This window comes from Alexandromys fortis, unplaced genomic scaffold (genome assembly GCF_014885135.2).
Source record: "Alexandromys fortis isolate MF-2015 unplaced genomic scaffold, M_Fortis_MF-2015_v1.1 scaffold_109, whole genome shotgun sequence".
NCBI classification, from domain to species: domain Eukaryota; kingdom Metazoa; phylum Chordata; class Mammalia; order Rodentia; family Cricetidae; genus Alexandromys; species Alexandromys fortis.
In genome coordinates this window covers 2,311,057-2,328,930 of record NW_026068005.1, presented here as the reverse complement: position 1 = coordinate 2,328,930, position 17,874 = coordinate 2,311,057, and the positions used below count along the sequence as shown (strand labels likewise).

General features: G+C 43.3%; 1 protein-coding gene across 5 annotated transcripts in view; it reads right to left on the bottom strand.

Annotated features, from left to right (window-relative positions):
* Nckap5 (NCK associated protein 5) overlaps nucleotides 1-17,874 on the bottom strand; it is an 820,785-nt gene that overhangs the window by 88,572 nt on the left and 714,339 nt on the right. For all 5 annotated transcript variants that reach the window (XM_050161478.1, XM_050161479.1, XM_050161480.1 and 2 more), the window contains one exon: nucleotides 12,256-12,334. In XM_050161478.1, coding sequence (XP_050017435.1) covers nucleotides 12,256-12,334 — 79 coding nt within the window. The remainder of the gene's footprint in view (nucleotides 1-12,255; nucleotides 12,335-17,874) is intronic.

The following is a 17,874-nucleotide window of genomic DNA, read 5'->3' as shown; positions in this document are numbered from 1 at the left end:
ACTGGGCTTCTGCTAGCACCTAGAATGCTGTTAGAAGCGCACAATTACCATGGTCTCCATTTGGGAGATGAGAGCAGTAGAGGTTCCAGAAGACCTGGGGAATTTCTCAAAGCCATAGCATGGGGTAGATAGCAAAGAAGGAACTGCAACCTAGGTCTCCTAACGGCAGCACGTGATGAGAATGAAAACCCTTAGCAAGAGAGCAGGGCTACCATGACAGTCAAAGCCTATATGCCCAGAAACAGTGTTGCAATCTTTGTAACCTTTAAAAAATTGTCCTCAGAATCTGCAACTAAAGTGTGTTCTTCCTACGGGCTCATGGGAATCAGGGAGCAAACTTGGACACTCATGGATACTTTGAAGCTTAGATGGTAACCCCAGAGGTTTTCTAGAATAGTCTTCCCCTTTATGGACAACGGTTCTGAGAAAAAGAGATGAAATGTTTTATATCTCTTCATAAAATCCAAACTTCCAGGCTCTCTGACCTCCGCTTCAACACATTGGTTCCTCTTTCTCACATGTCTCGTTAGTGTTGCTAAGTTAGCAACAGCCATACCGGAAGCCCATGCTCATATGTGTGCTGGTTAATCTTGATGGCCAAGTTGGTGAGTCAGAGAAGTCACCATGGAAACAATCCTCTGGGGCTGTTTGTGATGGAGCTTCTACATTGGATTAATCAGGATAGGAAGACCCACTTTGAATGTGTGTGGTGCCTTTTCAATGTTGGGATCCAGGACTGCATAAAAATTATATAGTCAGCTGAGCACCAGTGTCCATCTCTCTGCTTCCTGACCATGGGTGCCCTGTGACCCGCTGCCTCACCCTCCTGCTACCATGACTTCCCACCATAATGAACTGCACCCTCAAACTGTGAGACAAAAAAAAAAAAAACACCTTTCTTTACTTAGGTTGCTTTTGTCGGGCATTAGGTCTCAGCAACATGGAAAGTAACCAACACAATATTAAACTGGCCTGTGTGTCTGAGATGAGCCGATAAACATGTAACTCATACACACACACACACGTTTATTCAGTAATAACGAAGGATGAAATTATGTCAATTGTGAGAAAATATAATAGTACTTATCATGTTGAATGAAATTAACCACACTCAGATACATGGAATCCAGATTTAAATATACATGAAAGTTTAAAGGAGATTATTTAGAAAGAGGAAAGGGAAGAGGGTACAAAAGTAATGGGAGAGGAGAATATTAATAAAGTACAAAAAGTCATTAGTGAGCTGGGCGGTGGTGGCGCACGCCTTTAATCCCAGCACTTGGGAGGCAGAGGCAGGCCGATCTCTGTGAGTTCAAGACCAGCCTGGTCTACAAGAGCTAGTTCCAGGACAGGCTCCAAAACCACAGAGAAACCCTGTCTCAAAAAAAAAAAAGTCATTAGTGAAACTTCTTGATTTGCTCAATGAATATATGTTGCAGTACTTTAATATTAAACACTCCCACAGGCTCATGTATTTAACAGGTGATCCCCAGCTGGTGGCGCAGCTTTGAGAGGTTGAGAGGAGTAGGGACCTTGCTGCAACAAGTGTGACTGGGGATCAACCTTGTGAGCAATAGCCCAATCAAACTCTGGCTTGACATTCTCTGCTTCTTGGTCGATATCATATTGTGAGCAACTGTAGACACTACCCAGCTGCAGCTTTGAGCAGGTGCATGGACTGTGTGCTCCTAAACCGTGAGCCAACACAAACCCTCCTCCCTCATGTTTATGTTACAAGTATTTTGTCACAGTGGTTAAGTAACTAGAACATATGCTAATTTAAATGATAGCACTGTATATGAGAAGCACTGAGAAGTTTCAATTTTTTGTGTTTATAAGGTGTGTGTTTTCTTGTGTTTGTGTACAGCTGAGCTCAGTTGTGTGGGTGCATGTGGTAGGTCAGAGGTTGACTTCAGGTGTCTTCCTTAATTGCTCTCTATTTTTGAGATACCATCTCTCACTGAGTTTGAAGTCCCAGTGTTGAAGAACCTGGGACTCACCAAAACTCCAGGACTGGGGTTACAGGCACCACACCTGACTTTTTAATGATTATGAAGGTCAGAACTCAGACCCTGGTGTTTACATGACAAGTATTTTATTAACTGAGCCACTTTTCCAACCTTGAGAAGGTTTATTATCATTTTTAAATGATGTGTATTCATGTGTGTACCTGTGTGTGTGTGTGTGTGTGTGTGTGTGTGTATGTGTGCATGCATGAGTCCAGGTGCTGGCAGAGTCTAGAAGTCTAATCCCCCAAAGCTGGAGTAACAGGTGGCTGTGAGCTATCTGAGGAAGGTGCTAGGGACCCAACTTGGGTTCTCTGGAGAGCAGCACATATTCTTAGTCATCAGTCCATCCATTTCCACAGCCCAAAGAAGTAGGTTTTGTTTTGTTTATAAATAAAAACAAATACCACATAAGAAAGGGACTGGCCTTAATACCTCCTTTAAATCAGAATTATCTGCACCTGCTTGGGTATGGGTGACATTCTGAGGAGTAGGTCACCAGCCAGGGAAATTGCCACATTTGGAGATGCAATGTGTTCATTTGGAAGTGGGGTGACTGAGTTTGCCTCCAACTAAGTTTTTGCGAAGGCTGAGTTCCTTCCCAATGAGCTCTTGAGGAGGGAGAACTCAATGCTAAGTGTCAGATGGGCAGAGAGTCACCGAAAGCATAATTCGCCTCCATCTGGGAGTTGACACAATCGAGTTTCAGGCTGAGACTGTTTATCAAGGTGGCATGAAAGTCTCTCTTCAAATTCCACCTGCTTTTATAATCAAACAATAACATCTCCAGAGCATAGGTTTTTAGTTCCGTGAGAAACATATTGGAAATTGATTCAGTGCTTCTGGCTTGGCTGGGACAATGCTTCATAACCCGTTAACCTCTCAGCTCTCTCGGCCCCTCCCCCTTCTTGAAAAGCTTTTAGCTGCTCCAGGGTGGCAGAGCAAAGATAAAGGAAGCATCCTTTTATCTGATCCTGCACAAAATGAGTGGAGCTGACACTGTGCTCGTGATAGGACGATGGCTAAACCACGCTTCTCTCATTCCACCTTGGGCTGATGAAAGAAATTAAGACTGACATTGATAACTTATTTTCTTGGGCGTTATCCACCTTCAAAACTTGAAGATTTTTGTTTAGAAGCACTAAAGTCTGGGTTCACATCTATTAATTACTTAAAAAGTGTCCAGTGGATTATTAATAACAGTAAAAATGAGTACGTAAAGTTGGAAGGAGATAATGGTGGGTGGGTATGATCCAGGTATATAATGTAAATGTGGGAATTTTAAAAACTAAAAATGTTTTTAAAGGATTTTAAAATATTTAATATCACCTATGTGATTGTCCAATGATGTCTGGATAACTACCAATAGAAAGTAAATGCCACACTTGTGTGCTCACAGACCTGCTAGGAAGTATTATGTGACAATTAAAAATAATGAGGTAGCTAAGGATGTAGCTCAGTGGAGACAGTGTTGGCTTGCCTAGCAGTCATAAAGCCGTGGGTTCGAGTCCATCCTCAGCACTGTATGGACTGGGTATAGTAGTCTGTGCCTGTAGTCCAGCACTTAGTATGCAGAGGCAAGAACGATCAAGACTTCAAGGTTCTCAGCTACACAACAAGCTTGAGGCCATCCAGAGCTGCCTAAGTCTCAGTCTCCAGAACGTATGAAACAGAACAATGACAAAATCCAAACATATAAACACACAAAAGCCAAGATAAATCCATATGGAGTCTTGTGGAGAAGTGTCTGGAATAAATTGATTTTTTAAAAGTTGTGCTGTAAAATATTGTTAAAGGTGCCAGATTGGCCCCGCATTACAATGGATTTCTTGAAAATTCTCTATTTGTCTTTCTGATGCACAACTACTGTTCAAGTCAAGAGCACCCTGTTTCTGTCTCTTTTCATAGTCACGTGGCATCAGTAACTCAATTTTTGCTTCTGTCTTTTGACAAAATCCTCACCTGATTGGTTTTAGTAATTGCCTCTTGTCTCAAGCTAATGCTTTTCTCAAACACTGTAGACTTAACATCTATCTATCTCTATCTATCTATCTATCTATCTATCTATCTATCTATCTATCTATCTATCTATATTGCTAGGAATCCAGGTTGCCATTGACATGTCAACTCTTTAGCTTAGTGTGGTGGTGGACAAGGGGCAGGCATGTGCATGGCTGTGTGAGCAGGGGTTGTATGTGTACATGTGCGCAGGCACAAGAGTGCCTGAGACCTCTCCACATGCATTCTTTCATGTGCACATGATCACATCCAGTCATGCACGTGCATCTGCACGCACGCACACACACACACACACACACAAATATTCTCTCATACACAATCACACATATAAAGAAAATTCTACTCCTGAAAATTAGGGCTTCTCAGTTAATTCTGTATTTTTGGTTCGAGGAATACAATCTTGGAACTAACACAAAATAATGTGATAATAATTCAGCCAGTAAGATTCACCATGAATAACTATGGATAAGAATATTTTATCAGGACTTTGATACTACGGGGCAGGTGCTACTCTCCTGCTTCTTCTTCTCAATGTAAGCAAAGCCATTTGAAGAGCCTGTAGACTTTGCTGTCCTCCCACAAGCAAGGAAACAGGCACTGTTATAAGGTTGGCACGAAGCCGAGCCGCTTCTCCTCTGCTGCTTGAGGAAGCTGCTGCATCCATTCTCCCTCACTTGACCCCGCTATCGAGTTACCTCCACAGTGACAATCGTCCATCTTATGCCTCCTCTGTCGCTCCTGCCCCCACTTAACTGCACCCTGGGCTGTGGACTAGGTTAGATGCCGTATGGCGGATGAAGCAGGTACAAGGACCAGTCTGTGTCACAGAGAGGTAAAATGGACCTTGTCCAAGCTGGTCTCACTTCACTATGTTTGGCTCAACATAGCTGGGTCTCACATTTAAGCTTTATGGTAGAAGTAAGATTATGAAAAAAAAAAAAAAACCCAACCCAAACCTTTTCTGTCCCTTATGTAAGGTGGGCCTTGGAGCTGTTTTTCTTCCTCCCCTCACCATTTGCCCATACAAGTACTTTGATTGCCTCAGCCCTATAGCCCCCAAGAACTGCTCTTAACTAGGGATAAACATTTGCCTGAGTGCTTGCTGTAATGCAAATATCCAATATGAGAAAGTCCTGATTAGTCTGTTTCTATAGTGATGTAACTTATCTTTCCATACTAGCCGAAGTCTAGGAGAAGACAGGAATAAGAGTGTGAGACACCCTGGGGAAATGGAAACGCACAGGTGGATGGAGGTAAGGCACTCAAAGGGACCTCTGATCACTGCCCCCACCTCCATTCTGTAAGTCAGGCCAGGCTGGGCAAGAAGGGAAGAGGAGGTAAGATATTGGGCTAGGATAATCCCTTTGGGGCAATAACAGTTCTTGGGATAGCAAGGAGAATTCTCTGAACATGATATTTTTACCATCCCTCTAAGGATCAGGGCACATGATGGAAGAGGGATTGGAAAGAACATAAGAACCAGAAAATAGGGAGAAAGTCTGTGAAATGCTGTCTTCTGGGCATGACACAGCCATTACTAACACAATGTCACAGCTGCAGCTGCCTGCACTGGGCCTGTTCAAGGCAGTCACGGATGGGGGAGGGGCTTATGGAGCTCCTCTCCTCCCATATGAACTGCTGGATACTGATGGGTACCGGAGGAAGGACAGCCATTGTGTTTAATTGTATACCCAACAGACAGTCCATCAGCCATAATGGCTAGTTCCCAACCTATAGTTCTACAGAAGACCTTGGTCTGAATCAGTGGTCTGAAAACAAGGCAAAAAGACATGAAGGGAAGAGAGGGTTGGCAGGGATGTGAAGGAGATAAGAGAGAGTATAGAGGGTGAGAGCAACCAGAACCTCTTAGGTACATGTATGAAACTGTTAATTAGCAAATTTAATAAACATTAGACTAAGTGTAAGCTGCAAGGCAACACACTATAGCTGTCTGGGGAAAGCTGGGTGGTTAGAGTGGGACCATGTCCTTTGTTTTGCCATGCTCTGGGATTGTCAAGTCTCTACAGAAGAGACTAGAAACACAGAAAAAGAGCTAGGCAGTTGGAGAGATGAGATAGGGCTCATTCACCTGTCAGCCCCCAAAGTGTTTACTCACAAGGTTACTAGACAGCTGTTTGTTCTACGTCGTGTATTTTTGTGGGTAGTGCTAGATTCTGTATAACTTCTTTCTCAAAATCCTCAGAGATCTCTCTGTCTCTCTCTCTCTGTCTGTCTGTCTGTCTGTCTCTCTCTCTCTCTCTCTCTCTCTCTCTCTCTTTCTCTCTCTCTCTGGAATTACTAAACTTCCTGTTTCAACTCGGGGAATTTTCAAACACTTGTATTACTTTAAGTTAGTTAGTTCTTACATCTACTTATTTGCATGCATATGTGTATGTACAGGCATGATGTGGGAGTGTCATATATCAATCTGTTGATTTCATTGGTTAAGTAATAAACACACTGCTTGGCCTCATAGGTTAAAGCATTGGTGGGAGGAGTAAACAGAATAGAATTCTGGGCGGAAGAGGAAGTGAGGTCAGACTCTGCTCTGCTTCCAGAGGGACCGGACAGCTCTGCTCTCTGGAGCAGAGATGCCATGCTCTGCTCTCCCAGGCAGCTCCAACCCACGATGGACTTAGGCTAGAATCTTCCCGGTAAGCGCACCTTGGGGTGCTTACACACATTATTAGAAATGGGCTAGTCCAGGTGCGAGAGTTAGCCTAGAAGAGGCTAGATAGAAATGGGTCAAGCAGTTAAATGAATACAGTTTGTGTGTTGTTATTTCGGGCATAAGCTAGCCAAGTGGCCGGGGTGTTGGGGACACGGCCCCGCCGCTCCTATTTCAACACAGGCATGCACAGCACATGTGTGGTCAGCTTGTAGAATTCTGCTTACTCATTCCATTGTGAGACCCAGATACTGAACTTGAGCCATCAGATTTGGGGCAAGTGCCACCCACTGGCTACCTTGCAACCATGGGAATTATTTCTGAAGTTCGTCATTGGCTGAGATTTTCTTTCTTTGTGTGTGCTTGTGGGACCTGTGTGTGTTCACATTGGGGTGCATATGTTTAGTTTAATAACTTTTATTAAACTAAGTAGGCTAGGCTGGCTGTTTACTGAGCCCAGAGATCTATATATCCCCCCACTTTCCCAGTGCTGAGATCAGAAGCATGCACCACCACACCCAGCTTCTTTACTTTGGTTCTGGAGATGAAATCCAGGTCTGCATGCTTGCAAAGCACCTTCATCAATTGAACTATCTATCCCCACTGGATGATAATTTCAGTACGATAGAACAGTATTTCAGTTCTTTTCAAGTGTTTAACACTAGTAGACAATTAGGATAATGTATATGATCAGTTCATGGTGGTTAAAAAGCAGAAAAGAAAATCATCTATGCTAGTACTGCTAGTGAAGTAGGCTAGCCATTTTCTTGCTGCTCATTAACACAGAAGTCTGTGTTATAATGATAATTTATAAGGATTATCTTTTTAAAATAAAATTTAGTGCCATTATTTTACTTCATTCACAATTTTTGTACATGAATTTTCACTTTATTTATGCATATGCATGCATGTCTATGTGAGTGTATCCTCACAGAAGAGTGGTGCTCAGGAAAGCAGGGAGGAGGAGTCAGATTTCCTGCAGCTGGAATTACAGGGAGATCTGAGCTGTCCAATGTGGGTGCTGGGAATTGAACTCAGGTCCTCGATGAGAGCAGTATGTGCTGTTAGTCACTGGGCTGTTGCTCCAGCCTTTTAATTTATAAATATTGCATATCAATCTGGATCCAGTTTAGTTAAGAATACTTTGTTTTATAATTAACTCTCGCCACTCTGATCAAAGCAACACAATCACCCTGAGCCACAGAAACACACAAACTTTCCAGTTATAACTTCTTCGTTTGAAAAGGTGTTAGCTGACATATTTTTTTTGAAGAGACACATACTTAGATTTGTTCAGGCACTGTTACTGAAAATATTATATTATGGCTATAAAATATTGCAAAATGTATGATAATACTGTGCTTAGGATCTTCAGGGTGGAAAATAAATATTCTCAGTCACTATGATGGGATACAGATAGAGTAGTAAACATTAGTGACACTCATCTTGTCCCAGGCGGGAAGAACCTTTAAAACGTTCCTACTGATAGCTAGCTCAGAACTGGCATCAATCTTTGTCTCTCTGCCACTTCAAACAACAGAAGCTGGGAGGAAGGCGTGCACTTTTCCAGCACCCTCTGCAGCTAGGGTTAGCTGTGTGATCCATTTCTCAGCGACACTGTATTCCTGCTGGGGACCTGGAAAGTGACACCCTTCCTCAGATTTTCATCTCAGTGGAAATGCCTAGAGAGGCAGGACTCAGTTTACAGCCCAAGGTAAGAGGTTTGAAAACAGGAAGCCTACAAGGTATTATTGGCAGTATTGTTGACATCACTAAAGTGCCACACGCCTCTCTTCCTGTTTGAGACAGGAATTCTCTAATGGATAACTTTATTACTTGGGGGATTAGGTTAGGATCTGCTGCTGCTGTCTTCTTGAGTCCACAGCATTTTATCTGCAGAGCTGCTGACTGTGAAGAAGAGTCTATGGTGATCTGACGACCCAGGCAACTCGTCAGAAGCACAGTTAGGTGACCCCCATCAATGTTCTAAAGCTTCGTCATCCTGCAGATACCGAGAAAGGGGCTATCTGTGCAGAATCTGCAGCTACAGAGCCCTGGAAGGTTGGCTACTAAGACAGATGGACTGGATTTTATGTTGTTCTAATTACAGTTGAAGATGCCAACATACAAAACGGTGGCGATCTAAGAGGATCTGTAAATCTACTAAAAATACTTATACTAACTGTAGTTCTCCAGCAAAAACCCAGCCTCTAACATTACATGTGAGTGCATACATCTGTGTCTGTGTTGCTACGGCTGCTTCTTTCTCCTGTGTTTTGCTTCTTTTCTTAAGTTGTTGTTCTTTTAAGACTCCGTCTTATATAATGCAGGTTGACCTTGAACTCACTATGTAGCAAAGGATAACCTGGAATACAGTACCATGCTTGGTTTATGTGATGCTAGAGATGTCTACTAGACTTTCCAACTGAACTGCACTCCCGGTCCTTCTTCACTCAATTTAAATTTTGCAGTGATGCGGCCTGAACCTCAGGCTTTGAGCACATTGGCACATGCTCTGCCACGGATCTGCATCTTTGGCCTGCTGTGTATGTATTTTTTTATTTTTTTTATTTTTTTTACAGGCACAAGAACTCCATTACTGGGGAAAGGGAGATTCAGCAGGGGCTTTGCAGACTACCATGCTTGAAGACTGCTAAGCCGTTTTTAACTTGCATATTAGCTAACTGTGCCGAACTGGTACCAATTAAATCCATTCACACTGACAACCATAATAAAAGGATGTCTTGGAATAATAATCCGATTCAGACTACACTCATTCAGCTGTTTGTGAAGACTTTTGTATTCCTAATTGCCAATGAAAAGAATAATAATTGTGTGCTGGTCTCATTAAGCTGACTGGGTACAACAACACTCCGAGACACACTGTAAATTATAGTTTGCTGAAGACGGCTGGGGAGGCTGGAAAAATGGGGCATTCAGAGCTGGCAGTGCTGGGAGCTGGCTGTTCAGGGCATCTCAGGCAAAGCAGTGGACATAGAGAATCTTGGACACTGGCCACCTTTTAAGGGAGTCATGCTTTAGGACTTAATATTCAGTGCTGACAGAATCTAGAATCACCTGGGAGTCTAAGGCTTTGAGCATGCTCATGGAGGATTATTTGATTTTGTTGATGTAGAAAGATGTAACTTGGTTGTAGGCAGGAAGTTCCAGATGACAGAAACTGGAGACAGGAGCTAAGGAGCTGGGTGCCAGCATGCAGACTCTCACTGCTCTCCATTTGGGAGTGGAGACAATGGCATCTGCTGCTTCGGGCTCCTGCTGCAGTGTCTTCGCCACCATGATGGGATGCATCTTCAAACCATGAGCCAGAATAAACCCTCTGCCCCTGAAGAGGCTTTTGTCGGGGTGTTTTGCCTCAGCAGTAAGAGAAACTAAGAAACTGGTACTGTCTGCTCCGTCTCTGTGTGATCTGGGGCCATCCATCCCATCATTCCATGCGGAGGGGACTAGCCAGCACACCCATGCTCACAGCTCTTGGAATCTCCTGATAACAGTGAATGCCACAAGTGTCCACGGTGGTCTGGTGACTGGAAACTAGTTGCTTCCTCAGCCTCCTCACAAAGATCAAAGTCACAGAAATTCCTCCATCGTGGTCTCCTCCCAGGTGCTGAACAGGGCACTTGAATCCCACGTCCTTGGGAACGCGTGTCCTTTCATGTCTGGGGTCATGCACAACTCTAAGAAGCACAGCTGGGCTGGGTTTAGAGTTGTAGTGCTCTCAGAGACTTGGGACCAGGGAGCTACCCGTTATGCCCTTGTGGATTCATTTTACCTCCGACAGCAAAATCAGGCTTTCTGAATAGTTATAACTTTTTATTTATTAAAAAAGAGCCACCTAACAAGTTGAAATTAATTCAGGTCTATCTATATTTAGGGATTTCAATAGAAATGATGAAAAACTGTGTTGAACGTCTTGTCATTCGAATTTTCCTTTTTTATTTGGGTCTTGTAATGATTAGTGTTAATTTTCAACTTGATAAAATCTAGAATCATCTGGGAAGACTGTCTCTGGTTGTGCCCGCGAGGAAGTATAATGATAAATTGATGTGAAAAGAGCCATTCCATGCTGTGGGAGCACGTCCTGCTCCTTCTGCCAATAGCCTTTAAGATAGCAGCTCACTTGGGCGTGGTCTCTTAAAGGCTATTGGAGCAGAATGTGCTCCCACAGCAGTTCCACAGGCAGAAGGCCCCAGACTGTACAAATGGAGAAATGGAGATGGGGAAGAGGCATACAACTATCACTAACATCTTTGGATGTAATGCGACCAACTGCTTCCTGGCCCTGCTGCTGTGACTCCCCAACAGGGATGGACTGCGCCTTTGAACTGTGAACTGTATAAATGAACCCTTTCCCTCATAAGTTGCCTTTGTTGGAATATTTTATCATAGCAGCAGGTAAGAAACTAAGACAGTTCTATATGAGAAACATCCAAATGTTTAAAACATGTTCCATTTCAGAAAGCAACCACTGTATATTTTCATTCAATAGACCTTTGTAAGAGTTGCTTTTTGAAACCACTCTAGAAGGTAATATTCTATAAGTTGATTCTCTCCTTAGAAAAAAAGTCATTCATCCCCACTGCCACTTCCATTTATATAACAGAAGCACACATGCCTCCTCAGTTCACACTCCACACCTTTACAAACATCCATGTTTTCCTCATAGGTGTGGTTCTGAGACCCTGAGATTCACTATTTTTGCTTTGCTTTCCTTTTGTGGTACTTGGGATCAAACCCTGGACCTTGTGAATGCCAAGCAAGGACTCAATCAATTGAGCTAGCCCAAGCCCACTATAGCATCTGTGACAGTTAATACTGTCAACTTGACAGTTTCTAGGGTCACCAAAGAGACAAGCTTCTGAGCCTGCCTGAGAGGGACTATCCAGATCAGGCTAACCTCTGTATGAGAGATTATCTACATTAGGGTGAAGTGAGAAGACCCACCTTAAAAGGGGTGGCACCATCCCATAGTGGGGTCCCAGACTGAATAAAAAAGGAGAAAGTGACTGAGCACCAGCGTCCATCTCTCTGCTTCCTGAGTGTGGATGCCACGTGACCAGCTATCCCATGCTCCTACCACTGTGCCTTCCCTACCCTGATGGACTGTGCCCTCAACTGTGACCCCAAGCAAACCATTCCTCCCTGAAGTGGCTTTTGTCAGGTGTCTTGTCACAGCAGTGGGAACATAACTAACTTAACACCTAACCTTTCTGAGGGAAATGTACACCTCTTTCCCTATAGAGCGGTGGTTCTCAGCCTTCCTAAGGCTGCAACCCTTTAATACAGTTCCTCATGTCGTGGTGACCCCAACCACAAAATTATGTTCATTGCTACTTCAAAACCGTAATTTTGCTACTGTTGAGAACCATAATGGAAATACCCGTGTTTTCTGGTAGTCTTAGGCAACCCCTATGAAAGTGTCTTTTATGCCCCCAAGGTTGTAAACCACTGCATCAGAGGGAGGCGTGAGAGACGGACTCTAGCGATACACCAAGAGAACATATCTAAGGGAAAGACCATCAAGAACACATGGATGCTTACCTATCGCGTGGCTCTGAAGCGTGGAGTCGGCAACTCTGTCCTCTTCATCCTCTCGTAAGTCTTCATGGACTTCTGCCCCCTGCAGCAAGAAGACACTAGAAGTTCTTATTCGTTACTCTCCAAAGATGTTTTGCAGTCCTCACAATAATGGCCTGCTCTGTAATAAGCACATTGCTGTAACTGGATGTATACAATTATGCGGGACTATAAATGTGTGTGTTTACTTTATTCTACTTTGTCTTCATCATCTGACTTCATTACAGGTTTTAATTAAGAAAGCCCATTTCCAGAACTACAACCCCAGCTTTGAACGACAGGACTACTTACAGGGTGCCTGATTCTAGGCATGATTTCAAGATTAACTGCTTTGGTTTTAAAACTTTATAATGGAGCCATTCGCACCAGGGTATTAGGAAACATTAAAGTCTAAGGAGCTATAACTCCTTTGGAGTCACAGACTTTTGCCATAAGTTATTTTAATAAGAACATGGGACTATGCTTGAATCATATTTATGTCTCATGACCCTTTCCTAGACTGAAAGAAATAACTCTCTAAGAAAGTATCCTTTTCTTCCATTCTTCCCATAATGGAAAGAGGAGAACGGAGATGTATGCTCAGGGAACTACATTACCAAGACACATTTCTAAGTCTCATGTTAAAAACATTTCTTCCTGTCTGGGCATGCTGCTCAGTTGGTGTAAGTCTTGCCTAGCAAGCCCTGGGTTCAACTCTAGCTCCACACAAGCCAGGGATGATGGCACACTCCTAAAATCCTAGCCCTCACAAGGTGAAGGCAAGACAATGAAAGCTCAAGGTCTTCCTTAGCTATATAATTACTTTGAGCCCGGCCCAAGTTGCAGGTGGTCTTGTGTAGCACGATGGACAAAAATCCAGAGATAGAAATTGAGGTTCAATCTGAAGGTCAGAAAAGCAAAACAGTCAACCACAGTCTCTTACCTCTACCTCAGTCTGAAATGGCGAGCCCGCCTCTAACAATCCTTAGAATGCGACTGTCTGAGAGCTGTCTCCTCCTGGCTTATATTCCTCTTTAGTGCTGGGATCAGAGATGTTCACCACCAGCACTCGGTTTCTATGGCAAACCAGTGTGACAACTGAGATTTAAGGTGTATGCCACCACTGTCTGTTCTGTAAGGCTGATCAGTACTCTCTGACCTTAAGGCAAAATTTTATTTATTAAATAAAATACAAATGAAATATCACTACAGTCCTGTCTCAGCTTTCCCCCTTTAAGCTGGAATACTGTAGCTTTGCATGGCAAACCTCTAAAAGGAACATCAGAGAGAATGCCATGAAGTCTTGGTGTCTTATAGATGGGATTCTGAGGGATAGAAAGTTTCTCTGAACTTGCCCCGTGCATGTGGAGAGGTACCACTGGGAGGAACACTTAAACGCTGCCTTTCTAATCTACTAGTGGGACATCAATGACACCAATCATAAAAGGGCTGACTGGGTTGGGGAACTGGATTACTCAGTAAAGTGCTTGCCACACAGGCAACATGGCTTGAGTTTGCCCCTAAGCCCTCATGTAAAAAAGTCATGTGTGGTGGTATGGGCTTTTAATTCTTATAATTCCAGCACTGGGAATGTGGAAACATGCAGATCCCTGTGGGATCACGTGCGCAGTCACTCTCTGCCAGTGAGAGAGCCTGTCTCAAAAACAATCCAATGTGAATGCAGACAAGGGAAGACAATTAAGGTTGGTCATCAGCCTTTTGAGTATGCTAACACACAATCGCATGTGGTCTTCTTCCCCACTACAGACAAATAAACAAAACCGGCCAACATCTACACTGCCGGAGGCAGCCGCTCTACAAAGACATTACACACAGACCTGGTGTGCTTGACCTAATGCTAGGGAATGGTGCAGAGACCCATCATAAAGATGCACCCTGAGGCTGTAGGGATAATACATCATCATTCAAATGGAGGATGGAGATTTGAACAGAGAAAGCCTGACTAGAGGCTGGCATTCATTTACAGGGAACCATGTTTCTTAGATTTCTATTCCATTGCATCTGTGTGGACATGGTCTCAATATCAAGACAGTTTAGGACAACCTTCACAAAAGCTCCTGCAGAATATATTACATCTGGTCCCTTGGGCAGCCGACCACAGCAGCGTGAACTGTGTGATGCTTTCAGAAGCTCAGGGGCTCAGGGTGATTGTGAGGCCACCACCGCTTTATACCAAATGGGGTAGAAAGTCATCTGTCTGCATGCTGACCTGGGGGTTAGATTTAACTTCCAACTTTTTACCTCCTATTTTTCACACTTAATGGGATAAAAACAATTACTGATACTTCATGACTATGCTACATGTGGCTCTAGCCTCACCCAAGGCCCTGGCCCTGTGATCAGGCCCAAAGTTCCTTCAATTTCCTAGGCTTATTGATCTATAGAGGGGAGATGAGCCAAGGGGTGAGGGTAGGGCTTGTGGGTTTGAAAGGCGTCCTTGTAAAAGCACAAACTGAAGAAGGGCCAGCATCTGAGAAGGGCGCATTCTCAGCTCTACTATCTACACACACAGATTCTAATGCACGCTGAGGATGTATTTCTTAAAACTCTTTGCCTATGCAAGTCAGGGGCATACTTTATTTTGGCATCAGAGTCGTTTCCTAATTATATTTTCATAGGCTTCAGTTTAAATTAATTTCCATTCCTGATCATGCAGCAGGTGGGATGTGGGAACATCCCTGGGAGGTGAGAAAACTCTAGGTTAAAATGGGAAATTTGCCAAAGATAGTGCAGGGTGGCTTTTGACCAACAACTGTGCTTTAAATATGGGTTTCTTCTGTGTGTGAGTGTGTGTACTCATGTGTGGAAGCACAAATGTGGTGAGTATGTGGATGCCAGAGGTCATCCTTAAGAGTCCAGGTGTTCTTCCTTGGGTACTGTCCACCTTTTTCTTTTTAAGACAGGGTCTCTCACTGGCCTGGAGCTCCTTGATTAGGCTAGGCTGGTTGGCCTGCTAGTGCTACCTTCTCAGTGCTAAGATTACAAGATCATGCTTCCATGCCTGGCACTTTTTGTTGGTTCTGGGAATCGAACTCAGGTCTTTGAATAAGTTACCGACTGAGCTAACCTTCAGGCCCCAAGTGTTGGCATCTTTGTCTTCTAAAGCTGAATCTTTAACTCATGTCCATGTTGGGGTTCAAGAGTTTCTTTAGAAATGAGCTTGCAGGATGAAACCAGTAAATGTTACTGCCTCTATCATGACTAACTCAGCTTCCAGAAGGGCAGGAGGAAATGAATTTGCAAAAGTCACAAGAGGTGAAAGCAATAGGACAACCCACCCTTGACTGATAGACACATGTGATTTCACAATTAAACTATGTATTTGGGGAACTCCTCATTCGGAATTCTGTACATCTTTCTTCTCTGAATGACTCTAACCCTAAGGACTTCTGAAGTAAAAACATTTTTATACCGCAACTCACTCAAGGGCTAAGAACAGTCAGTAAGCAAAATGGCTTGCCACAAAAGTGTGACGGCCTGGGTTCAAAACTCTGGAAATCCACATAAAAACCGGATATGTTCCTGTGGGGGTCTGTAATTCTAGTACTCCTTTGGGGAGATGGGTCGGGGAGACAGGAGAATCCCCAGAAGCTTCTGGGATATGAACAACAAAGAAAACACCCTCCCTGAAACAAGGGAGAACATGTAGACTGACTCTCAGGTTTGTGGTGTGGCCTCCACATGCACCATGGGACAGATGGGGTCGGGGAAAGAGGGGGGAGATAGAGATGTTCCCCAAAGCCCACGATTTTGAAAGGGAAAATGAGTGAGCAGATATCTTCTGGTAGCTCACTCCTTAGAAAAGTCAGCAAGAGGAAGGCGAATGTGCAGGCTTCTTATTTGCATCAAAACAGCATTTAGAATGGAATCATTCAATTAAGGATGCTGAAATTATTACATTTTGCAGGACTTAATAAGATGATAACCATTTGTGTAATTATGGTACTATTTTCTGCTATTTCATCTCTGCGGTCCCATCTTAATGGCATGGTATTTGATAGTTTTTTATTAGCAGATGTGATTTTCTTCAGAAGAAGTGACACTTGGGGAAAGAAAAATCCCATCATATAAATTAACACATGGGCATTAAAATGGCCATCTCTCTCCCATGCCCAGTGAAGGTGTGTGATCCCCTCAACGTTGTTAATGATTTTTATTTTTGTCTGGAGGTGTTAAATAAGAGCCTGGTGCTCTCTTTCTTTAATACCGCTATTCAGAAAAACGATTTCAACACATAGGAAGGAAGCATTTGCAATTGACGGCAATCAGAGCACACTCAGGCTAGTCTTTCTAGGGGAGATCTCCCCCGCTTCATTTAAATACATAAAATCAGCTTAAGCACCAAGTAACATGGCCCCTGGTCTAAATTACATAAAAAATTAGAGCTAAGCGGCCTACAAACGATGGCAGACGTGGGGACATAAGCCTTTAATTAAAGCTCTACAGAGAGAAAAGGACTTCTTTTGGTGAAGCATTGCTGGTACTTTTACACACTTTATCTTAACTATACTAAAAAGGAATATGCAGTTACTCGTGAGCTAAGTGGTTTGTGAAATAAAGGGATATGTTGAATATATATATAAATACACAGAAATAATCTTCCTTTTATCATTCCCAGCGATTGTTTCCATTGCCAGCTTGACACAACCTAGAAGCGACAGTCTCAATGTGGGATATTATTAACACCGGGCTGGCCTGTGGGCATGTTGTTGGGGCACTGTCTTAACAAGGATAACTGATGGAGGAAGACCCTGCACACTGTGGGTGGTGCCCTTCCCAAGGTAGGGGGTATGGGACTGTGTGAGAGTGGAGGGACTGAGCTGAGCACAAACAGGCAACCAAATAAGCTTGTGTGCATTAACTTGTCTCCTCTCTTGATCATGGATGTAATATGACTAGCTGCCTGAAGTTCTTGCCTTGACGTCCCTCCAAAACAGTAGATGGTAACTTGGAATTGTGAGCTACAATCAGCCCCTTCTCCCTTAGGTTGCTTCTGGCCAGGGTATTTGATTACAGTGGTTGAAAGGAAATGAAGACAATCACTAAGCACGGAAATGGTTAAAATGTCGTGGGAACTCTCATGAATAATGTCATTTCACTGTTGGAGGAGTGAAGACACACGGTGCATTGTGATGGCAAGTTTTAGAGCCGGGCTTTTAAGGCTGAGGCCATGGCTCAGGAGTAGGTTACCTGCCTGCCGTGTGCGAGGCCCCAGATTCAATGCCATGGCGGGCAATAAGAGAAAAACGCTTGACTAAGAGTTTCCTTGACAATGAAGCAGCGTTTGGATTCCCAACAATGCTGTGACATCTATGGTGTTATCTGTCACTATTGTTTCCAATGAAACAGCTACTTTGAGAATATTTCTTTGCAACACACTTTAGCAAAAGACAAATTTACCTTGAGCCCCGGAGAAGAAGAATTCCCTTAAACTCTAAATTTTAAAACGTTCAAGGATATTCACAGTAATGAGCAATGGTCTAAGAATATGTTTCAGTTTGCATCTAATCTACATGGGATGATAATGCATAATAAATATACTTTCTTTGCTACTTCTTACTATCTCAAAGGAGACCACAGCAT